Source organism: Elephas maximus, chromosome 4, assembly GCF_024166365.1.
Source record: "Elephas maximus indicus isolate mEleMax1 chromosome 4, mEleMax1 primary haplotype, whole genome shotgun sequence".
Lineage (NCBI taxonomy): Eukaryota > Metazoa > Chordata > Mammalia > Proboscidea > Elephantidae > Elephas > Elephas maximus.
Genome location: NC_064822.1, coordinates 14,672,862 through 14,698,320, shown reverse-complemented (window position 1 = coordinate 14,698,320; position 25,459 = coordinate 14,672,862). Strand labels below are relative to the sequence as shown.

Sequence of the window (25,459 nt, the reverse complement as noted above, 5' to 3'; positions counted from 1 at the left end):
CCTCTGGGTGGACTTGAACCTCTAACCTTTCAGTTATCAGCTAAGCACATTAACCGTTTGCACCACCCAGGGACTCCTACGTGGAATTCTGGAGTTTTTAAAGTACTTTTCAAAAGTCTGTGTGAAAGAGTAAATAGAGCAAATGTCTCGCATTGTATTGATGAGGAAGTTGAGACTTGGAAGGTACCCAGGAAGTAAGACCTCTTGATTCCTGTGTGTTTGTTTTTCCCATTCCACAATACTGCTTCATCGGACTACTTCAGCCCAATAACATACATAGTACATGGCCCTCCTGACATGCCATTGAAAACCACGTAATCTCGTTAATGTTTGAGGGATTGCTTGTAGTAGTTAGATTTTTCTGTTCCCTGGAAAGACACAGTTGTTGGACAATGACTGAGCTGACTTTCTACTCACACGTTTGCTGTTGGTTACATCCAGCCCATTGTTCTTAACATGAGAAGTAGCTGGCTTTGCCCAGTAGAGTCATCATCACAGACGGAGCATAGAAAGGTGTCCTGTAAGTATCTACTACATCTTGGAGCACAAGCAAATACATGTTGTACAATCTGTACCACAAGTGCCGTCACTGCTGAGGCCCCTTTACTCACAAAGGTTGAAGTGGCTATTGGGACAGCATCTGCTTTAGTAGAAAATGGATCATTTTTTGGAAGTTTAGCTACTTGCCATAATTATGAAATAGTGCTGCTATCAGAGTATAGCTCTCTTTGCTTTTTTATGCTGGTCGCCATATTAGTAAGTATATGTTACCTTGTGTCTGTTTTCCAGCCACCAGAGGACCTTTGTTCTGGAGGTCATGGGGAGACACTGTGGGTATGTATTTGTTAAAGTATTTCAGAATGAAAACAACCTTAGCCATCATCTCCTCCTGACCTCTTTATTTCTAAATTATGGGTGTTCTTGTAGAGAATTCATGGAGGAGTCAGGACTTGAACCCAGGTTTTCTGATTCATAATCCAGTGTTATTTCTGCTGAAATATGAGCTTTGGGTTCCCAATAGTAAACGCACAAGAAGGTGGATCCTTGGTTTATTGATCTTTGTTGTTATTTCCGTATAGATATCTAGCCCTGGTTAGTGCCTTGGCCTGCGGTGCAGATTGGGTGTTCATTCCTGAATCTCCCCCAGAAGAAGGCTGGGAAGAAAATATGTGCGTTAAACTGTCAGAGGTAATTCACATCGTACTTCTATTTATCAAAAATTATTCTAGTTGGATTGCTTTAATCATGATTTTTAATGGCTTTTAGGTTTTTAGAATTTTCAGTTCGGACAGTTTTAAACAAGTTTCCTGGTTCTAAAATTAGCTCAAGTTCTTGTTTCATATGATTTTCATATGTTGACTATTCATGTGTCTATCTACTTCCTGATGTTGCAAAGTGTAATGCAATAGAGAAACAGCTAAAAACACTCCGTGTGTGTCTGTATCTATGTATGTATTGTCTCATCTGCAAATCTTGGATTTTAGACTTTATATACTGCAGTGTTAGAAATGACAAGGTAAAAGGAAATGTTGGGGTCTGCCCCTTTAAATGTTGGCAGACTTAGGACTGATGATTTGTACTAACCTGTATGTGCAAGGAGGAAGCCCTGGTGGTGCAGTGGTTAAAGCACTTGCCTGCTAACCCAAAGGTCAATGGTTTGAACCTACCAGACTCTCTGTGGGAGAGAGATGTGGCAGGCTGCTTCTAAAGATTTACAGCCTTGAAAACCCTGTGGGGTGGTTCTACTCCGTCCTATAGGGTCACTATGAGTTGGAATTGATTTGATGGCAGTGGGTTTGGTTTTTTGGTTATATGTGAAATGTTGGTGATTTGAACCCCCCCATAATGGTTCTGTGGGAGAAAGACCTGGGCATGTGCTCCTGTAAAAGATTACAGCCTAGGAAACCCTATAGGGCAGTTCTGTTCTGTCACACGGGGTCGCTATGAGTAGAAAATTGACTCAACGGCACCTAACAACAACAACAATATGTGAAATACTTGATATTGTTATATTTTTAATTTATTTGTATTGATCACTAATCTAACACTGCAAGAATTTTTCATATATCATGCCAGAAAAATTGGCTTAGGAAATGAGGCCCCAGAGCATCTCCAAAAGCTTACGTGTTTGTATCATGTGACACTGAGGCTCTGGGGTAAGCTCGAGTCACTGTTAACACCAGGATTCACTGGTCTACATAATTACCTTCATAATTGCTATAAGAGGTTCTTTTATTTGGAACTTTTTGAAAAAACACATTCACTGAGAATGACTCAGTTTTCCTTACAGAATGGTTGCTATGTTCATAGCAGTGTGGCGCTAAATGACTGCTGGATGTGTGCGTGGTAGTATAGCAACAGCGACCACAGATATGTCCACAGTGAGAGTCTGGCTACCGTGCTCAGGCAGTGGTGCCTAAGTACCTCTGTTCGGGTCTTTGTATTCTTTCCCATTTCCTCTTTTGTGTCCCATCTGTCTGCTTCCCATGTCTGTGTGTAATATTACCTTAATAGAGTCAGTTGGGGCATAATACTCATTGCAGGGAACTCTTGGCGTAAAAATATTAGTGAGTGGGTGGGAAGGATATAGGGAGAGGTGGCAAGAAGCTCTGGCTTTTGTAAGGAGGTTGAAAGTGTGGTTTGATGATAGAGACACAACAGGAAAGGTCTGGTCTCCTGCTCACTCCCATCCTATAGATCAATGTCAATACCACATAAGCCCACCCTTCACCCTCTAGAGCTGACTGGGGTATTGATTTTTAAACTGTTGTTTGTGGTATAATGTAATCTACCAGATATCCACAGACCTTTTCCATTCACTGTGTCCAGTAATCCTCTTACCCTCCCTACACTCGTCCCTCATTCCTCATCCCATCTACTTACCCAAAAGTACTTTTTACTCTCATCTCATGTTATCAGGAAGCACTAGTTGCGAAGTTAAAGTCCTTGGGTGGCACAAATGGTTCATGCTCGACTGTTAACCTAAAGGCTGGCAGCTTGAACCCACCCAACACTACTGCACAAGAGAAGGCCAGGTGACCCTGCTTCCATAAAGATTACAGCCAGGAAAACCCTATGGAGCAGTTCTACTTTGCACATGTGGGGTCACCATGAGTCGGAATCAGCTCGATAGCAACTAACCACAACAACACTTGTGAAGTTTGGTGACGATTTCTATTCAGAAAGAGGTTAATTCAATTTGGGAAAAATTACCAAGGCTTTGTTTTGTTTGTAACAGAGCCTTGAACTGGTTCAAACTGGTGCAGTCATGGCTGAGGAAGCGAAACAGGAACAGACTTGAATTTTTACAATTTGGGTAATCTGGAACAATAACCAAAATGGGAAAAATTACAGGTTGAAGCTCTGGAATGGGAGACTCGGGAGAGGCATAGTGAGCCCTTTTAGGAGCCTGATCCATGAGACTGGATTATTGGCAGTATCCTCGAGGGTGACACACCTTTGGAGTAGCGTGGTTGGCCAGCTGCCATCTTTGAGTGGGGCACAACTGTTTCCGACTGCTCAAAATCCTGTGGGCAAGAGATTTGGTTGCTATGCAATGAGTATGCTGCCCTTGTTTTCTAAGAGGGAGATTAAGTTTAGCAGGGCTTCCACCTGTGATTTTTCTAGTGCTGGTGATCATTCAGGTTAATCCAAATTTAAAAAATTCAGGTCTGTTCTGGTTTCGCTTACAGGGCCGTGACTGAATGGGGAAGAACCAGTTCAAAGCCCTGGTTTTTAAGAATGGTTTAAGAATTTGAGTGTTTTGATTTTCTGTTCCTTAGAACCGTGCTCGAAAGAAAAGACTGAATATTATCATTGTGGCTGAAGGAGCTATTGATTCCCAAAATAAACCTATTACTTCTGAGAAAATCAAGGATGTAAGTGTGTGTAATTTCTTACGTATACTCTGTTACCTACTTGGAAATAGGAGAGATAGTAAAACAGTTTTGACAGGATTTGGTTTAGAACATTGCATTGTTTAAAAAAAAAAAAAAAAACTTCCTGGTATTTAAAAATATCTTCCTAACAAATCATTACATTAATGGAATGAGAAACACATAGCTCTAGGCTTCTGGAGGGAGAGTCAGGGTTTCTTGCCTTCTGTTGGTAATATTCCAAAGAGCTACATGAGTTCCCTGCACAAAAATAGAGGAAATGCGGTAGAATAGCTAATTGTGTTCTTTGTAATAGAAAGTTCTAGCTCTCAAACATCTACTGCTCTGAGAATGAGGAGGATTAACCACTCAAATGCTGGGCCCCAGGATTCTCTATTTGTGGCAGTAAAAAGGTGGCATCTGTCCTTTTTCCCTCCTTTTAAACTGGAGCATCTGCTGAACATATCCTTATCCACAAAGAAAGACACTGTATTGAAACTGAATCATTCATTGCCTTATTCACGGCCCTGAAGTGGGAACAGGCAGTGTGTTCTCGTTGCTGTAGGGCTCGCTCAGACAGGCGCATGCTCGTCTAGACGGGACTGTTAATGTTACCCAGCCAACTCACCCTAATTGCAGAGGGAACCAGAAAACACGCTGAGGCACTAGACACTTGAAGAGGAGGACAGACTCTGGTTGAAGCTGCAGGCAGGGCAAAAGAAGCTATCAGCTTGGCTTTCTTTAGTCACAGTCAGCTGCTGGGAAAAAAAAAAATGTATTTTATGTGTTCTGATACCAGCTGACACGTGACTTTAAAACAATGAAAGATATCTGCCAGTGAGGTACCTGTCAAGAAGTAATCAATAAAATCAAGGCAGAGAATTTCTTTCCTGCCTCACTGGAGTCCAGGTTAAGTCATACAGTATTACACCAAGAAGGAACCGTGGAATTCATGGTCCCACCCCACTGTCTTTATAAAAGGAGGGGTAAACTGAGTGCTAGAGAAGTTAGGTGCTCTGTCCTGTCACCCAGCTAGTATTCAGGGTGGCTGAGGACTGAAGGAAGATGCCTTGGTTTTACTAGACCGTGCTATTCAGATCACAGCTACACAAATTTAAGGTGATTTCAGAGAAATGTTTACTTTTTTATAATAGTGTTAGTAACACTTTAAATATAAGCTATAGAAATAGTTTTCTCTTTTAGTCATGTTACATATGTTCATTGGCTACATGGGAGAAAAAGGCCTCAATATTAAAAGCATTCTCTTAAAAATAAATTTCAGCTAAAAATTCCAGCTAGCTGTTAAACTTAGGAAGTAAAATTTGAGCATGATAATTTTTTCATTTAGATCTGAAGAAAGAGTAGCAAAATTGTCAGTGCTCAGCACCTATTACCCGGTATAATGTGACGTGTCTGTGTTATGGTTCTGCATTTCCTAACGGAGATGTTTTTCTCAGTTAGTAGTTAAGCAGCTGGGATATGACACTCGAGTGACAATTCTTGGGCATGTGCAAAGAGGAGGAACCCCATCAGCCTTTGACAGGATTTTGGTAAGTGTGTAAATTATCAAACATTTTCACAAACTCTTTCTAGGATGATTAATATTCCAGGACATTTAAAAAAAAAGCCAATTTAGTATGAAGGCTCATGACATTGAACAGAGCCAGCTGGTAAGACGTATCTATGTCTGCAGCATGGGGTGGATCATTCCTGAAGATACTAATGGCCTGTGTTTTTATTTTAAATATCCTTTCAAGACTTGCTGCAGTGTAACTGTTCCTAGGCTTCAAGCCCTGCAAACACTAGCAGACTCCACTGAAGGTGAAAAGTTGATTTGCCTCTTGTTGTGGGTGATGGGCCTGAAGGAAGAACAGAACCCAGAACACAGGAAGGCAGCGTTTGAAGTGCTGGCTTCTAAAAACGTAGACGCAGGATAGCAGAAATTCAGAGTCCAGATTTTCAGTGTTTTTTTTTTTTTTTTCAATATTTTCTGCTCTCCGTATCTCTCTAACTTTCCTCTGCACTCCCCATCTTGACCAGTTCTTACTGGAATCATAATCTCTCTGAGAAAGAGACCAAAAAAAACCTGTTACTGTTGATTCCTACTCATAGTGACCCTATAGGACACAGTAGAACTGTTCCACAGGGTTTCCAAGGAGCGGCTGATGGATTCGAACTGCCAACCTTTTAGTTACCAGCCTGAGTTCTTAACCGCTTCACCACCAGAGAGGTGTGTTCAAAGTAAATGGTAAGCGAGAGCCAGGAGGTGGAAACGATGCAACTGTCCATCAACAGAAGAATGGATAAACAAAATGTGGTATAGCCATACAATAAAAACTGCTGTTATTCAGCCATAAAGAGAAGTGAAGTTCTGATACATGCCAGCACATGGCTGAGCCTTGATAACATTATGCTGAGTGAAGCAACCCAGACCCAAAAGAACAAATGTTGTATGATGCCACTTTTATGAAGTATCTAGAATAGGCAGATCCATCCAGACAACAGACTATTACTGGTTGCCTGGGGCTAGAGGAGGGGGGAATGAGGAATGGAAAAAAAAAAAAAGGGAAAAACAAACAAGAAAAACTAATAATCCCCTAACAAAAAAAAGTCCTGGACCAGATAGATTCATCAGGATTTCTTCCAGATATTCTTGAGCTTTTCTATAAAGTAGAAGAGGAGGAAATACTTGCTAACTCATTCTGTGAGGCCAGTGTTTCCCTGATATCAAAGTGAGAGAAAGATACTGCAAGAAAAGAAAACTACAGACCAACAGAGATGCAAGAATCCTTGACAAGTTACTAGCAAACTGAATCCAAGAACATATTAAAGGATTGTACTCCATGACAAAAAAGAAAAGAAAAAGTAAACAGTAAGGTAAGGAATATGAGTACCTAATTGAGACCGTTCAACAGAATGGAAGGAAATTTGAAAATGGCAGAGTTTAAAATGCAGCTTGGACACTTCTGAACGATGTGGTACAAAGGCTTATACTCGAGGCTGCATCTCTTTGTTGGGAGCACACCAGGGTGGTTGGTCTCCTAGAGCAGGGAAGGCGGCCGTAGTTAGAGCACTATGCTGTCTTTGATAACCATACGTTTCCTCTCCAGGCCAGTCGCATGGGGGTGGAGGCCGTCATCGCCCTTCTTGAAGCGACCCCAGAGATCCCAGCCTGTGTGGTATCGCTGAGCGGAAACCACGCCGTGCGCCTGCCCCTGATGGAGTGTGTGCAGATGGTGAGTGAGCCCTGGCTGCAGCCGGAGGGTGGCATGGCTCCTTAACTGCTCAGAGGGCTGTGGTTGGTAGGCTTTGCTAGTGAATAACAGAGCAGGACATCAGAGCACTTTAGTGTGTTTTGTCTGTTGCTGGTTGGGTGGACAGTGAGCTAAATGACTTTTCTAAGAACAAAAGTAGCTGCCTCCATGAGTGATGGTAACTAGGCTTCATGTTTTTACTCTGTAAAATCCCAACCACTTTGTTTTGCATTTCTTTTTTGTTTTTCTAAGTTATCATCCATGTGGCCCTCTAGGTAGTAGCTTCCCTGAAAATGAGTCTAGTCTATCAAAAATTAGTGTCCTCTGAGAGTCATCATGGGGTTATGTCAACAAGTCAAAGAAGATCTAGGTGTGGTGGTGCAGGAAAATGTTTGCTGTCAAATTCGATAAGGATGTGACTTTGTTAGACTTCTCCAAACTTCAGCTACTTCCTGTCTGCCTGTCCCCAGGGACATTCAGATCCGTAACATGGCAGGTGGAATGGTGGATTCAGGAGATATTCTGAGATGTATCCACTACCGTAGCCGTGGGAGTGGTGTGCAAATGGACTTTAAAAGTGATTTAGAATTTTCCAGTTGGTCAGTGGAGTCGCATTAGTAGAAGTAGCTTTTACATTTTGCATTTGTTTCAAACTTTTCAAAGTTTATTCTTGACCATCACCTTATGTGCTCTCTCCAGTGACCGCAGTGTATATATTTTATACCATATAGAGGGAAGTAATTAATTAAATCAGAGGACTTGTTAAAACTAACAGTCTTAGAAACATAATTGCCAAAAGCCTGTGGAAGTGAATAAAGCGTTTGTGTGTGTGTGTGTGAGAGAGAGAGAGCGCGAAAGAGAAGGCTTAAGAGGACTGAAACCTATGCGCCATAAGTTTACTTTTAGCATATTTCTCATATCCAGTGTCTCTGTTAGTTTAGAAACAAAAATGTGTTTGATATCGTTTGGCTTGTCCTTCAGATGACCATATAGAGCTTCTGTGATTAATGACCATAGAGAACAGTTCATTGAGCACCTGCTCCCGTCAGGTGTTTCCTAGGGCTTTACATGTTTATAGTAACCACAAACAGCTTTAGAAGCAGGGAGTATTTTTCTTATTTTTCAGATGAGGAAATTAAAGTTTAGAAAGAGAAGTAACTTGCTCCAGACCCCAAAGTTGGCAAAATCAGAGGCAGGGTTCTAGCCCAGGGTGTCTGACTTCAAGTCCAAGTTTTATGCCCAGCACAGCCATGCCTCTCCTGCGGCCTCCTCAGGGCCAGGGCACAGAGCCAAGCAGGGACTGTGCATGGGTCTCCCAACTCCCCATTGAGGCTTTGCTTTTTTTCCCTCTAGACTCAAATTGAGAATTTTTCAGAACCTTGTCTGAGAGATCCATTTGCTGGCTTGGCTCTTATGGGGTGAAAACCTTAGATTTCAAGACATGCTTAACGTGGCCGTTAACATCAGATTGGCCCTGGGCGGACACAGGTGTCTTCTACCTCGTCCCCTAGAGGTGAGGGGCTCGTTACCAGTTGCAAGCGTTTGGATGGAGCTGGCAAGTACTGGTCTAGACTCTCTAGTATTTAGGCTGCCAGGCCAACCAAGGTCCAGTTCTGAAGGGGAACCAGGAGTGGAGAGACTAAGCTAGTTGGGCCTTGCGCCCCACCTCGTCTTTCATGGATGTACTAAACCATGACGTGTTCTTTCCTTCATTACTCTCTTAAAGACCCAGGATGTGCAAAAGGCAATGGATGAAAGAAGATTTAAAGATGCTGTACAACTTCGAGGAATGTGAGTTATTTTGAAGAAAACTCCATTTTGTTAGGGACACATGTTCCTCTAGCAACCAGCCAGTGGCCGTTGAGTCAACTCATGGTGACCCCACGGGTGTCAGAGGAAAACTGTATTCCCTAGAGTTTTCAATGGCTGCGTTTTCAGAAGCAGATCATCAGGCCTTTCTTTCAAAGCACTTTTGGGTGGCCTGAAACCTCCAGCCTTTTGGTTAGCTGCTGAGCACATTAACCCTCTGCTGAGCACGTTAACTGTTGCAGCACCCCGGGACTCCATGTCTTCCTCAGTCCTGGCCATTTTGAATGTGCTTAGAAGTGTGCTTGTTCTATTTCAATATATAAAATTCAAAAATCAAGACAATCAGTAGGGCATTGTTTCTGCAGGGGAAGGCCTAGATGGCTAGTTTAGGGATAATAGATTTTTTTTCATATGTTTATTTGTATTTTGGGGGGTGCAGGGTGAAGGGCTGCTGAGAACTTAACGGAGATTATAATACAAGGTGACCGTGTTGCTAGCCTTTTGAAAAAGAAACTTGGGAGCTGCACTATAAGGTCTTTTTTCCTTAGCTCATTTCGGAGCTAGACATACACAGCACAGCAGTGCCCGTGGAGGGCCCCTGCAGAACATGATGTAATATTCTGTCCTCCGTTTTTCTACAACAGCGAATACGCAGAACAAGCCTTCATGGACTGTCCGCTCCTAGGAGAACTGTTCTCTGTGGCCCCTTCTCCCCGCACCAGCTCCCTCTTGTTTTGTCCAGTATTCTAAACTTTCATTCAAAAACCTCCTTCTGTTTTAGGAGCTTTGAGAGCAACCTAAACACTTATAAGCGGCTTTGCATCAAGCGTCCAGACTCACACATCGTGAAGGTGAGTGGTTAGCACAGTGTGGCCATGCTGTTCCTTTTTTCTTCTCAGACCTGCTCCAACGCTGCCTCACTTCAGCTGGTGCACAAACCCTTCTGCCCTTCCACGGCCACCCCCTTCTCCTTATTCAGGTCCCAGCTACATGCCATCTTTTGAAAGGTTTTATCTGAACTCTCTAACTGACCCTTTTTATCTTTGTCTTCATGTGAAGTTATATGAACTTTAATTTTCTGGAATCTGTACTCAGTTGTAAGCTTCATGAAGACTGAAGCTTTGTGTCTTTTTGGTTCACTGTTGTAGCTCCAGGGTTGCCACGTGAGGGCTGCTCTTGGATGTGTGCTAAGTATGTGCTTGAATAAATCCAGTGATCCAGTGATACGCTTCTGTTTGTGTTGCAGAGCAATTATAACGTGGGTATTATAAACGTGGGTGCCCCTGCGGCTGGCATGAACGCCGCTGTGCGCGCTGCTGTACGTGTGGGGATATCTGACGGCCACAGGATGCTCGCCATCTACGATGGCTTTGATGGATTTTTCAAAGGTCAGGTGAGTCTCATGGAAGGCACAAGGCTGAGGAATATCCCTAACCTGAGTATCATGTAAGTGAACTGATACCTGTAAGGACCGGCCCTCTAATTAAATGAGAAATTAACTCTAAATACTTACCCTCTTAAAATTTATGATTCTGTAACATTGTGAGATAGTGACGGTTTTTTGAGGGACAACTTTTGCTTCAGAGTCCCATCATAAGTTATGCTCTAGATCTTCAAATTTAGCTCAGAGCATAATGTATTTTCAAGTTTTCTTGCAAGGCAATACCAAGGCAGGGCCTCTGGAGTTACGTGGATGGGCTTCTATGCCCGACTCTGCTGCTCATTACCCGTGTGCCCTTGGGCATGTCAGCAAACGTCTTCCACTATTATATGAAAGGAGAAGAATGATAAAATTTGCCTCTAAAGGCTGTTGAAAAGCTTATTACTATAGGTAAAGTGCATAGTACCTAGCAAACAGCAAGCACTCTCTAAAAAAAACTTTATAAAAATAGTTAACATTTATTGAGTGTTCATTATGTATTCTTTGTAAGGGATATTTATATATATTAACCCATTCAGGTCTCACAGTAGATCTAAATGTTAGCCCCTTGCTCATATGAGGAGAATGGACCACAGCGGCTTTTATTAGATTTTAAACATGATTGTAAGACTGCAAATCCTGTACTTTTAATCAAGTATTGTACTGGTTGACATTATTTATTCATTCCGTTATTCAACAAACATTTTTTGAGTTCCTACTCAATAAGTGATATTTATTAAGTTAAATATATTTATTAAATTAAATTAATGAACAAAGCAGACAAAATCCCCTGAGTCCACAGAGCCCACATTTTAGGGAGGGAGACAATGGTGAGTCCAAATAAGTTATGTGAAATAAGTCGCGTATCAGGGTGGTGAGTGTGAACCAGACCAAGGAGGGAGAGTGGGAGTGTCTTGGGACTTCGCACAAAGATTCCAAAGATGGATGCTGTTGAAGAAGGTGATCTCTGAGTAAAGATTGAAGGGATGAGCAAGTGACTCATGTGAATGTGTGGGGAAGGTCATTCCCAGCAGAGGAAAAAGCCAGTACAAAGGTCCTGAGGTGGGAGGTTGCTAGTGTTCAGAGGCTGGCGAGGGGCTCATGTAACTGGAGCAGAGGGGGAGCTCCAGAGGAGAGGGGTACACAGGAAATGAGGGCCAGATCAGTTAGGGCCCTAGAGGTAATTGTGAGGCATCTGGCTTTTATTCTGAATAAGAAGGAAGGGTTTGGGTGTGGGAGTGGCACTAATGTTTTTACAAGATCATTCTGGTTTTAATAAAAGGGAAAACCAGGAAACAGACTACTTGGGAGGATTTTGTAATAATCTAAGCAAGAGATGATGGCAGCTTGGTCCACGCTGGTAGTAGGGGAGACGGTGAGAACTAATCAATAGCCCGAATGTATTTTGAAGGTAGAGTCCTTATAATTTGCTAACAACATATGTGAGTATGAAAAAGGAGTATAGAATTAGTCCATTTCCAGCTTCAGCAAATGGCGGGGTGGAGTTGTTATTTATTGAGATGGGGAAGGTTTGAGAGGTGGGAAGAATATCAGGAGCTGAGATTTGGGGAGGTTTCTAGTAAGCAGGTGGATATTTTCTTCCAATGTTCCTCAAGAGGTGTGGGCTAAAGATAGGGATTTGGTGTAGACATCAACATACAGATGGTATTTGAAACTATGAAACCAAATGAGATCACCAAGGGAGTCAGTGTGCATAGAAAAGAAAGGGGTGGGCATGTTTCAGTGTTACTAGGCAGAGGGAGAAGAAGCAGAAATAGCACAGGAGACTGAGGAGGCGTGGACAGAGAGGTAGGATGGAAACGCTTCACTGACGTCCCTTAGAGAGACACACCTTGGGGGACACTGATGATCCAGATTCTGTCACTTTCCATAGCGGCCACTATGGAAAGGCTGTGCATGGTGATGGGACAGAAGAGCCGTCTACATCTCAGTGGCAGAGGTCGGGCTAGGCCCCAGTCCAATTCTATCATGAGTGAATATCACTTCCCCCATTTAAATTATCAATTTAAACTGTTCTTTGCTTTGCTTAAAGGAAAACTACCTTCAAAACTGATTTATACATTTACGTATTTTAATTTTGAGATCTTTTGGATCACAAAAAAGTGTGTGTGTGTTCAAGGGAAAGATTAGTCCAGATGACTAATGGACCACAAGTACCACAGCCTCCACCAGACTTAGTCCAGCACAAATAGATGGTGCCCTGCTACCACCAGCAACTGCCCTGACAGGGATCACAATAGAGGGTCCCGGACAGAGCTGGAGGAAAATGTAGAACACAATTCTAACTCACAAAAAATAAATAAATAAAAGACCAGACTTACTGGTCTGACAGAGACTGGAGAAACCCCGAGAGTATGGCCGTTGGACACCCTTTTAGCTCAGTAATGAAGTCACTCCTGAGGTTCACCCTTCAGCCAAAGACTAAGATTACAGGCCTATAAAACAAAGAGAGACTAAAGGAACATACCAGCCCAGGGGCAAGGACAAGAAGGCAGGAAGGGACAGGAAAGCTGGTAATAGGGAAGCTAAGGTCTAGAAGGGGAAAGTGTTGACGTGTTGTGGGGTTGGCAACCAGTGTCACAAAGCAATATGTGTACTAATTGTTTAATGAGAAGCTAGTTTTTCTGTAAATCTTCATCGAAAATACAATAAAAAAACAAAGCGTTGTGTATATATATAATTTGAATAATATTTACTTTTTGGAATGGGTTAGCATTTTTCTCTTTTTTTTTTTTTTCAACTTTATTTTTGGTCAAAATATACACAGGAAAACCTGCTCCCATTCCACAGTTCCTAGACATAGTGATCAGGGACATTGGTTACAGTCTTCAGATTGTGTCAACATTCTCGTTATTTCCGTTCTAGTTGTTTCACTTCCATTTACTTAATTTCCCTGCTCCCCAACCTTCTCATCTATGCTTTAAAATAGCTGATGACCCTTTGGTCTTACTTATCTTTTTCTCTTAAGAAGCATAATACTCAAGGGCGACGGTCTTTACTCTTTGGGTTAAGCTGTCACTTAGTTTAAGGTGACTCTAAGAGATAGTTTTAATTCAAGGCATGAAGAGCAACTCAGGGCCATAGTCTTGGGGACTCTGCCAGGCTCAATACGTCCAATAAGGCTGAATTTTTTAAGAATTTGAAGTTCTGTTCCATATTTTTCACCCATTTTATCAGGATTTCTCTATTATGTTCCTGATCAGAACATTCAGTAGTGGTAGCTGGGCACCTTCTAGTTCTTCTGGCCTGAAGGTGGAGGAGGCAGTTGTTCCTGTAGACAGTTATTCCAGTAGAATGGGTTTATATTTTTAAAAAATATAATTGACCTAAGAATCTCACTGCATTGTAGTAATGGCTCCAACAAGTTAGTTAACTTACCCAATTACCTGATTAGAAGTTGGCAGAGAAGTTAATTTATCAACGATTCCGTGATTAGAAGTTGGAGAACTTAGAATTCCAGCCCAGCACTTTCTGATCCCATGTCTCATGCTGTTCCCACCCTGCCGTGGTGGAAATCCAGTCAGAAATTGTGCCACCCTTGCTATGTGTCGATAGTGACATGTGTATCATGCTTAATAGCTTTTACAGTATTCTTATTTTTTTTTTTTTCCTCCCCATCCCTCCCTCCCCAGGGCCCCTGGTAACCACTAATCTTTTGTCGTGGTGGATTTGCCTATTCTAGATATTTTATATAAATGGGATCATACAGTCTTTGTCCTCCTGTGCTTGACTTATTTCACACAGCATAATGTTTTCAAGGTTCATCCTTGTAGCAGGTATCAGAACGTTATTTCTCTTCGTATCTGAATAATATTCCTCTGTGTGTGTGTGTGTGTTGTTTGTCCGTCCATCTGTTGATGGGCACTTGCATTGTTCCCATCTTTTGGCTATTATGGATAACGTGGCAATGAACAGCAGTGTACATGTGTCTGTTGAAGTTGCTGCTTCCAATTTTATAGTGTTCTTTTTATATAATTAAGCTTAATTTGCTTAGCTATTCATCTAAGTTTTTAAATCTTTTTAGTTTTTAAGACAAAAAGTGTTCTTCTAATCTTATATCAACTGAAAAAGTTGTACTTTTAATTTTCTTTTTGTTTTCTTTCCCAGGGATAGAATTTTGCCACCTAAACTATCTGTTCAATACACATGACTAGGGAAGGAAGACCAGCCCTGGAATTCAAGGCAGAGATCTTCCTAGAGGCAATGAGAACTTAGTTCCTTTGGTGTTCTTAATTAGTAGATAAATCTTAGGAGTCAGTTGTATGTCTAGACTCATTCAGCATTGCTATGAAAACACTTTCATAACTATCCCCAATTCTTTACAGGAATGCAGCCTATTCAGGGTACAGAAATCTGAGCGGTTTTAAAAGCTTTAAATTCCCTTTGCTTTTTCGCTTTAGCTGTTTTATTATGTGTTTGTACATTAGATAAAAGAAATCGGCTGGACAGATGTTGGAGGTTGGACCGGCCAAGGTGGATCGATTCTTGGGACAAAACGGTAATTTCCAGACATTGACTCTGAACTAATCTTGAGGAGGCAGAAAATGCCATATTGTATAAGTGAATAGATGGACATGGATTCTGGGCCTCTTGATTTCCTGTAAATAAATTCCTAAAAGAAGTGACACTGGGTCAGTTACCTGTCCCCACCCCAGGAAGGATCCAGGCAATGCTTTAAGAAGTTGAGACTGAGCCATGCCATTGAAAGACATGCTGGCGATGAGCACGAGGGCTTGAAAATAGATAAGGCTGATAACATGTGGAGTATTTTCTTCGATAATCTCTTATTTCCATTTATTTGAAGAGCAAAATGGTGAGAAAAGAAAATTATTGTACTCTAGGTAATATAAATAAGTGATCTCTTCAAGCTGTAGTAATCATGCTAATTAAAAAAGAGTTCAAACATCATCCATACTTCGTTAGTATTGGTAGGAACAACAGAACTGAGTAGCACTGTTATTTGAGGCTCAGATTTCCATAACTGAGGAAATTATTGGGTAATTCCAGCAAAAAGACATATTTTTCAGACTTAACAGTAAGCTTCTGTTTTCTAGCATAGTCAGGGGTAGGATATTTTAACAAGAAACAAAACCTGTAGCCATCCAGTTGATTCCTACTCGTAGCTACCCTACAGGACAGAGTAGAACTGCCCCATAGGGTTTCCAGGGAGCACCAGGTAGATTCGAACTGCCAGCCTTTTGATTAGCAGCCGACCTCTTAACCACTGTGCCACCAGGGCTCTGATTTTTAACATGCTTAACATTAAATTGAATTTGAATCTTTTGAAAAATATTATCTCAGAGATAAAAGTATTAACATCAGTCATTATTATATATCACATTTTAATATGAAAGGAAAATCATTTTTTGTATAAATCCTAATAAATGTTTAACTTCATATAAATGGTAGCTTATTGTACCAAGGAAGTTGTCCCATCCATTTATTTGTTCTGCTTTGGGCTCAGCGCTCCAGGTATTGTCCAGCTGCTAGCAGGAGTTCTGAAGAGCTCTGTGGGGCTCTCAGAGCTATTTGCTATCCAGTCTTACCCAGAGCCCACGTTATTGGTGTCCTGTACAGCAAAGCTGTACTTAGAAGTAAACTTATCTATGTACTGTGTTTCCTGGGCCACCTTAGACTGACTGATTTCCCGGTTTCCATAGTAGCTGACTGGGAGCATTGCTCTGAGTTAGTTAGAGATGATTAGAATGGCAGCTTTGACAACATTCTGAAGCAGCTCAAGAAGCTCCATATTAGAACACTGGGAGGGATTTTGTAGCTAGCTCTCATGTTCAGTTGTTTTCTATGATTGGCCAGGCCTGGATTTTTTCGTCCTAAAGTTTCTTATAAATCTAATAAAAGTAAGCTTTATTTCCTTCCATAAAAGAAAGATTGAGGGGAAGAGGTGTTGGTGGGAAGCTGGGATGGGATATAGCCAAATATTATTTGTCCAGTAATCTGCTTGTTAACCACATCATCTGAAACAGGTGCTAAACTGGGAGAAGAATAGCAAGTATAGTGGCTGTGATTTAAAATGGGACCAGATCAAAATTGTCACGAAAGGAGAGACTGAAAGGGCTGACTCAATAGGGGAAGAGCAGGTGGGAGTACGGAGTAAAATGTATGTAAACTTATATGTGACAGACTGATTGGATTTGTAAACGTTCACTTGAAGCTTAATAAAAGTTAATAAAAAAAAAAAAGGGACCAGATGGGATAATGTATACATAAGTTATTTGAACACTGTATAGTTCCTCATAAACAATGGTTTTAATTAAAAATGACAAGGCACTTTGCTTATTTTTCTCTGAGACAGTAGAAATCTCTTCAGGTCACAGTCCTGTTGTTGTTAGGTGCCATGGAGTGTTTCCGACTCCTAGCAACCCTACCGGACAGAGTAGAACTGTCCCAAATTCCTAGGCAGTTGAGAAGTTTTTCTAGCTTTCTTTTGATAATACGCTCTTTTGGGATTTGATTTCTGGCCACAGCTGCCTTGTGTAACCATTTCCTGGCATATGGCTGCTTATCCTGCTGTCCGCCAACCCCGACGGAATGATGAAGGCAGGTGAATCCCATGGCTTCTTAATACAGCTTGTAGTTTGTCACCAAGGTAGGAGAGGAGGCGTGAGGGAGTGATGTGGCTTCTATCAGGTTAACACGACGTATATCATCATAACTGTGAATCTTGTCTGTCAGCCTCTGACCTCACGTCTTGATTTAACCATTTTTAGTACTCTACCTGGGAAGTATTTGGAAGAGATTGCTGAACAGATGCGTGCTCATAATATCAACGCTCTATTGATTATTGGTGGATTTGAGGTACATTATTATTTCTCTGTTAACCTGCTGGTTCATTAGCTTTGTAGGGATCAGTAATAACCCTGTGTGAGCTTCAGACAAGCAAAGTTGGCTGTTCCTCAGAATTTGGGAGTGTAGACTTCCAGGCTCTGTTGCCACTGAATAACCCGGAGCGCAGAAGTAACAGAGCGGCAAGATGCTATGTGAGATTGGTCCAGTCCCAGTACAGCAGCTTAGTCTGGAAGCAACAATGTGATTCCTTATCCCTGATTCATCTGTTTAGTGAGCTCGGACTTATCTCAAGTCTATCGGAATCATTTTATCTCTTGAATTTGAAGTCCATTGGCTATTTCAAGAGAAAGGTAGTATATGGCAAAATTTTTTAAATCACATATTGGACTGAAGTTCTTGATTTTTTTCTATTCAGTGATGATCAGTTCCATGATAAACCCTAGTTTTACTTTAAAGAAAATGTGAGAACCTTAAATAATCAGAATCTTACCAATAAGGGGTTTAGTCTTGCTTATAAGTGATAATGTTCTGTATTATCCTTTGTGCTTAAAAAATTGCTGTCCTTGTCTTTGGTCTTGCTGCCTTTTTATGTTGACTTTTTTGTGGTTCCGTGTATCCCCACGTGTGCTTTGTGTGCTGTGGTGGAGTGGCTCTCGCTGTGGCTCTCCCATGCCATTTCACTTCCAATGATGCCCCTTTGTCCTCCTTCCCCCTCTTCCTGGGCCCCACAACTGTACACACTTGTCTGACAGGCTTACCTGGGACTGCTAGAGCTGTCAGCTGCCCGGGAGACACACGAGGAGTTCCGTGTTCCCATGATTATGGTTCCTGCTACTGTCTCCAACAACGTCCCTGGTTCAGATTTCAGCATCGGCGCCGACACTGCTCTGAACACCATCACTGACGTAAGTCTGCGTGTGCCGTCGAAGCGACGATGCGACCCCAGTTGTGCTCACAGGGAGGACAGCTGAGCCACTCTTATCACCAGTGTATTAGAACTCCCTTTGAGCACTGGAGCACAAGTACCCCAAAGGAGATTTTATTTCCCCCCCAGAAAAAATTAAAAATCCTCTTCTGGCTCTGAAAATCTTTTTTCTAGTTTCCCCAATTTTTACCAGCTTTGTCCCTGTGTGGTTGTTGGGATGGTTGGTGTTTCACTGTTAAGATTCGTTAAGTGACAGGGACCATTTGGAGCTCAAGAAATAATAGGATTATAGTTTTTTTTGTGATTTGGATAGTCATTAAAATTATTTCTTTGTTTTGTTTGTTTTGCTGAGCCGAAATAACCTCAAGCCTATAACATCTTACAAATTCTGGTCCAAGGACTTGCCTTAACGTGTAAGGCCGAAGAGACTGTTTTGTAATTTAATTTATTGGCCTGAGTCCACCATTTGCATTCGTTGTACTTTTGGTTGTGGCCGTAGTAACATCATTTTCCCCTGTACAAATGGGGGTATTACGTCTAAAACAGTATTGATGCTGTTTTAGAGCTTTTGCCGAAAGGCAGTAATAAAAAGAAATGCGTGCTTAATATCCTGTTTGTAAGTCACATTTGGTAATTTCCAGGGGAATCTGAAGAGCAGCCTGTAACAGTGCGTTTCACTTTTTTTACTCAAAGCCTGAGGTCTTTCGCTAATTCTCGGATTTTAATTTCCTTGTCAGACCTCAGTCTTAAGAATGTTTTTCTAAAATTTTTTCTTAAACCTTTGGCATCAAACTTATTTTCTAGTACTGGTAAATAAAACATAATAAAGCTTTTAAAATAAGATTCAAATGGTAAGTAATGCTTAGTGCTTCTGTCCTGCTTTTCTGAACTTTCCCACCTTTTGTGCAATTTCTTTGCTAGATAAAAAAAAAATAAACCTGTAAAAAAAAAAAATTATTTTTTTTTCTGTTGCATATTGAGTGGTGCTGGAAACTGTCTATTTGCAATCACTAATCTCTTACTTGGAGCCCTGGTGGCGCACCAGTTGAGAGTTCGGCTGCTAACCAAAAGGTCTGCAGTTGGAATCCACCAGCCGCTCCTTGGAAACTCCCTGGGGCAGATCCACTCTGTCCTGTAGGGTTGCTAAGAGTCAGGAAAAACTCGAGGGCAGCAGGCTTTAGCCTCTTACTTAGCAGTTGCTTGTGCTTTCCCCGTGGTTTATCACGCCCTCCACTGCTTTCGGACTAATTCAGGCTCTCGATCAGTCTTTACGCTGTGAATTTAAAGATCACCGGCTATCACCAAATGAATTCTTTTTTTTTTTTTTTTAACTTTTGTCTCAGCTTTAGCTATATTTACAATCTGCTTAAGCTGAGCTGGCAGTGCAAGCAGTTGGAACATTTGTTTTCCCTAATTCTTGTGGAATGAGGGAAACCCTGGTGGGGTAGCGGTTAAGCGCTACGGCTGTTAACCTAAAGCTCGGCAGTTCGAATCCACCAGGTGCTCCTTGGAAACCCCGTGGGGTAGTTCTACTCTGTCCTGTAGGGTCGCAATGAGTCGAAATCCGGTCAACAGCAATGGGTTTGGTTTTCGTTTGGGTGTGGAATGAGAACCCATTGCTGGGGGGTGGATGGCAGGGAGAGGAGTAGAGAGGTTGAAAGCGGTTCATTTGCAGTGAATCAAGCTTTTGCAGACACAGGCAGAGGTTGGTGTTCACGTATCTCCCTGTGATATTTTGATGTGTCCTTTCAGTAATGAAGAAAAGATTCACCCTCTTTATAAATTCCAGGCAACTCTGCTTTTATAAAGAATTCCTTTTTACTTTTCCAGATTATGAATATATAATACATGTATATTATAGAAAATTTTAAAACCAAAATATATAGGAAAAAACAATCATACTTAGTTATAATTGAGTATATAGGTCGGAATCAACTCGTTGCCATTGAGCCTATTCCGACTCCTAGCGAACCTGTAGGACAGTAGGACTGCACCACAGGGTTTCCAAGGCTGCAATCTTCACAGAAGCAGACTGCCACTTCTTTCTCCTGGGGAGCAGCTGGGACTCATTGGTAGCGTTGCTTTTACTTCTCTTACAGAGGGATTTTGTGGTTTATTATATGATTTTTAAAAATCCTTTTTTTTTTTTTTTTTTAACACCTTGAGTTTCTCAAAGCTAAGTTAACCCATTATAAGGTTTAAAAGGCAAAAGGACAAGTGGGTAGTTCGTCACTCACGGTGGCTTCAAGTACAAGTCATACAGGGTCAGTAGTTATACATATGTGTCCTTAACTACCTTATTTCAAAGGAGCTGAGGAATTCGATTGTCTTGGTGATGGTACAGTTCTGAGCTTGACATTCGAATGTCATACAAGGCCCTTTTCAGGAACCATGTCGGTGAGGATAATTTACCTTAGTGTTGTGGTGGCCACCACCACGTATATTCAGTAACCAGGTGAAGAATTAGACAACAGATAAGAGTCTATGTGTGTCTTGAAGGCATAGGAACGAAAATCTGGACATGATGTGTCGAAATTGCTGTTTCTTCCATTGCTGTATTCATTAAAGCCAAAAGGAAGTTGAGTCCTCTTTAGAAGATTTGGGTTCAGGTCTGAACTAGCTAGGTTGGCTGTGGGGGAAGGAGGGTGGTGTCATCTCCAGGAAGTGTGCTGGGAGAGTGGATACTGAGGAATGTGAAAGTGATGTTTTCTCTGCCAGTGACACCCCAACTTCGAGGCCTGTGGGAGCATGATTGTCTGTGGCTCCTTTTGCCATCGTTAGTGGACCATAAAAGCCCCTTAAGGGACTGCAGACAAGCAGCAGGGTGAACGTCAGATCTACCTTGATCAGGAGCTTCAAACAGGTGTCCCAGACACGTCACCCCGCAGGCCTTAGGCCAGAGGCCGCTCCTTCCAGTCTTATTGCTCAAATCTATTTATAGCACCCGCCTCGCCCTGAAAGCATTTAGGTTTGCAATCCTTGAGTATTTCCCAGTTTAGTTTCTAGTGCCCACTGGTTCCTTTTGTTCCTTTTCCTCGTATAGTTGGGTGGTTCTCAGCTGCCCCCAGGGGATATCTGTCAATGTCTGGAGACAGTTTTGATTGTTGCAACAGAGGGGGTGCTATTGGCATCTAGTGAGTAGAGTCACCATCCTACAATGCGTAGGGCCCATTAACCCATTGCCTCCGAGTGGATTCCAACTCATAGCAACCCTATAGAACAGAGTAGGACTGCCCCGCAGGGTTTCCAAGGCCGTAAATCTTTATGGAAGCGGACTGCCACATCTTTCTCCCTCGAAATGGCTGGTGGATTAAGTTAGTAGCTGAGCGCTTTAACCACTACTCCACCAGGGCTCCTTAATGCATAGGATAACCCCCCAGAACAAAGCATTGTCTGACCCAGAATGTCTGTGGTGCTGAGTTTGAGAAACCCGGGTTAGTCTTATGTTATTAAACGATTAAGTGTTTTCAGTCATTGTGGCCACACATTATTTCCTCCTTGCTAGCATTTATACTTCAATTACAAATGTATCACTCAGATGGATTTTGTGGAAGACGCCTTTCTCATTATATGCATTTAATGGTTAATTAGCCTTCTGGGGAAGAACAGAATTTTAAAAAATACCTCAAAAAAAGTGTATAGAAATTTCTCACAATATGGCAGTCCAGATATGGCAGTAGGGCTTTACAGATGGACTACTTTTACTCTACAAGGGTACATTATTTTGTTCTAGTCAAAATGGCAGCAAAAATGTGCTGAGTTAAAGGCTGCAGTTGAGTGTCATGAAGGTATCAGGCAGGGATCACAAGCCTTGCTGATGGCCCTCGATTATGATAATAAACTGAAAACCATAATCATTTCCCTGAAAAATCCATGCAGTCTCTTTTCTCAGTGCAGATAGCTAAGCATTTTCAGGGTAGCTTAATGATGTTTTCAAACTATTTGCACTCAGAGCCCAAAGCAGGAGGACTAAGTGTTGCTTCCGCCACAGGACCTAGACAGGTTTGTCCTCAGGGTTTTACACTTACATTCCTACATTGTCCGCCCGCCCCCCGCAAAGTTTTCCCCTCATTTTATTGTGAATAGAAGGGGAAAAAAGAGGTGCAGTGAGAACAGAAGATAGAATCTCTTTGCAAAGTACAAACATCATTAACTTGTTGTCATTGAGTCGGTTTCTGCTCATGGTGACCCTATGTATTACAGAGTAGAACTGCTCCATAGGGTTTTCTTGGCTGTGATCTTTATGGAAGCAAGGTCTTTCTTCCACGGTGCTGCTGGGTGGGTTTGAACTGTCAGCCTTTAGGTTAGTAGTTGAGCACCAACAGTTTGTGCTACCCAGGGACCCAAGAAACTCATTAGAGATTTCAAAATGGTGTGGAAGACACTACTACTCCTTTGTGCCCATCGGTCCTGCCTCAGCCCTTCCTATATACCCCAGTTCCCATTTGGCCTGTGTTGAACACGTTGGTCCCAGAGGGTTATTTTGTGACCCTTTGACTTCCCATAAGAGCCTTCTCAAAAAGAAACAGCCTGCCTTGCATGCAACCTGCTCTTGATTTATTTCTGAGCTAGAGTATTCCACAAGAAAGGGGAGCAGAAATAAACTTTTTTTAAAAAAATAATGAGGAACCCATCCAACAGTGGTGCAGATGGATCAAACCGCATGTGCAGTGTCAGCGTGCACCCCCAAATGTGTCTGATGCTGAAACAATTTGGTGCAGCTAGGGAAGTCTTGCAATAACCTGCCGCATCCAAAGTCGGAAAAGCACAGGTCTGCAAGAAGACTAGGAGGAGGAGGAGGCTGCACGTGCCCAGCCTCCTCAGAGGTGTTGACGTTGTCATCGTGAGCGGTGTTGGTGCTGGCGAAGGAAACACGGCTTACGCTCATTCCCGTAGATCTTGAATGACTGATCTCATATTTTTCTACTGAACTGCATCCAAATGAACTAGCCTCTTACAGGTCCACAATCACTTGTCCAGAATCCTTGGGCCACGTATGTTCTAGACACAGATCGTCAAAACCTCTTCCCAAGTCCTAAGGAACAGCTCCCCTTTCTGGCATCAGAGCCAAACAGTTTCACACTGGAATTCCAAAGCAGTTAATTGGATTCATGCCTGTTGATCTTGATTTATGTAAGAATTGCAAAGGGACATGAAAAGAAAACTCCTTAAAGGGAAACAGTTTCTCATAAAAGAGAGCAAATTGTTCAAGAGGTCCCACAGAGATGCAGCTCATGCGGAAAGGGTCCCTCGTGAACAGGCATGCCTTGGGTCCCTGTCTGTCTTACGGCGGCCACGTCGTGGGCTTGCCGTGTGTGCGAACGTGTACCCAGCAACCTCCCCACTGCATTGTGAGGTGGGCCATTTGATGCAGCACTTGCAGGCATTTGCCTTGTGACCCCTGCTTGCCTACAGGAAGTTACAAGATTGGTGTTGCCTTTAAGCTTTGCAACCTAATTGGCTTTTCCCACGTACTCTAAGATGCCAAGAGATGACCTGAGCAGTTCCACTGAATGGCTAACCACACTGATGCCGCCTGCTTCCTTCTTTGCCTGCTGCCTGCTTCGCTGTGTGTGTGCTTTGTGTTTCCATCTCACTGCGCTGCCTGTTAACCTTCTTGTCATGGGAACAGGAGCTTGCACCATGTGGCTCCGGTGCCTTGTGCAGCTTTCCTTGCTCCCCACACCTGAATGCTAACTGGAAATTGCCTTTTGCTATGTTGACTTGCATGAAACTCAGAGCTTTTTACTGGAAGGTCACTCACTCCCCTCACATTCCCGGAGCCACAGCCCGGATGCCTAGTGACTGATAAGTGAAGTGCCAGTTATGCTTTGCTTATGAGGGACCGTACTGCCGCTTCAGGCTTGTGAGGGTGCTCAGATGATGTAGCTAGGCCGGAGACAGCCAGGAGGAGCTTTGCATCCCTGTTTGCATACTGGCTGCTACTGTTAGCAACTGTGTCGCAGGCACAGAACTGAGTATTGGCTCCGTCCGATGCTGCCCTGAGTGTGTTTGTAGAGGTTTAAGAGGACAGTATGCCACTTGTGTTTTTGTTGTCTTTACTGTTTGCTTCTTTTACCCTACGAAGAATGCCAGTAGGTTGAACTCTGTGATCTAGGTCTTCCTCCTAAAGTAGAAATCAAAAAGAAAACCCATTTAGTCTTTCAGAATGAATGAACCAAATTTATTATTACTTTTTTTTTATTATCTTGACTTCATATCACATTTCCCATTATAGAATAATTTTTGCCAGCTTCTCTCTTTTACAGAGAGCCTGTCTTATCAACTTTAGAAAAGGTGTTATATACAGTCCTTTGGATAATATTTATATACTACCTGTCATGGATTGAAGTGTGTCCCTCAAAAAATATGTGTTGTAAATCCTAACCTTTGTGCCTGTGGTTATAATCGAACTTGGGAATGGGTTGTCTTTGTTACGTTAATGAGACGGGATTAGTGTAGGGTGTATTTTAAGTCAACCTCTTTTGAGATATCCAAAAACCAAACCCATTGCCATTGAGTTGATTCCGACTCATAGCGACCCTATAGGCCAGAGTAGAACTTCCCCATAGAGTTTCTAAGGAGCGCCTGGTGGCATTATATATTTTTGCCAACCATATAGTCCCCTCACATGTTGTCTTCCTAAGTACTTATGTGTGCTATGTGTGTGGGCACATTATTTGTGAAAAAGTACAGTACTCACACATCCTTTAACCCTCACATACCCACAGGAAGCAGGTGTTATCGGCTATGCTGATAAGGCGTGAGCTTTGCTCCTTCCCAGCTCATGGGCTGTGACATTGCTTCTGTTCCCTGTCGTACCCTTGATGCCTTCCTTCCCTGATGAGGTTCCTCCTGCACTGCCCAGCCCCTTCCTCAGTCTGATCATCCATCCATGTTTAATAGAAGGTCAGCTATCCTTAATAGTTGTCCCCTTTAAGGAATATCACTGCCATTGAGTCGATTCCAACTTATTGTGACCGTACAGGACAGTAGAACTGCCCATAGGGTTTCCAAGGCTGTAAACCTTTGTGGAAGCAGACTGCCACGTCTTTCTCCCATGGAGCAGCTAGTGGGTTTGAACCACTGACCTTTCTGTTTGCAGCCAAGCTCTTTAACCACTGCGCCACTAGGCTCAGTAATGTTGCAGTCATGTGAAATTAACCTATAACTTGCTAATGGAGCAAGGTTTTCTGTGCTCTCACATTAAGTCCTACTGGCTTAACATCATCCACCTCTTCTTTAAAAAAATTTTTTTTTATACGTCTGTGTGTATATATATATATTTTAAACAGTGTAGCGAAATTTAGCAGTATTTGAAATGTAACTGGAAGTTGTTCCTCAAATG

General features: G+C 42.3%; 1 protein-coding gene across 1 annotated transcript in view; it reads left to right on the top strand.

Annotated features, from left to right (window-relative positions):
* The window catches only part of PFKP (phosphofructokinase, platelet), a 73,269-nt gene that overhangs the window by 36,282 nt on the left and 11,528 nt on the right, over positions 1 to 25,459 (top strand). Inside the window, exons 6-16 of the mRNA XM_049881655.1 lie at positions 790 to 834; positions 1,080 to 1,188; positions 3,783 to 3,878; positions 5,333 to 5,425; positions 6,986 to 7,111; positions 8,856 to 8,920; positions 9,720 to 9,789; positions 10,185 to 10,331; positions 14,807 to 14,877; positions 17,108 to 17,195; positions 17,939 to 18,091. Coding sequence (XP_049737612.1) covers positions 790 to 834; positions 1,080 to 1,188; positions 3,783 to 3,878; positions 5,333 to 5,425; positions 6,986 to 7,111; positions 8,856 to 8,920; positions 9,720 to 9,789; positions 10,185 to 10,331; positions 14,807 to 14,877; positions 17,108 to 17,195; positions 17,939 to 18,091 — 1,063 coding nt within the window. The remainder of the gene's footprint in view (positions 1 to 789; positions 835 to 1,079; positions 1,189 to 3,782; positions 3,879 to 5,332; positions 5,426 to 6,985; positions 7,112 to 8,855; positions 8,921 to 9,719; positions 9,790 to 10,184; positions 10,332 to 14,806; positions 14,878 to 17,107; positions 17,196 to 17,938; positions 18,092 to 25,459) is intronic.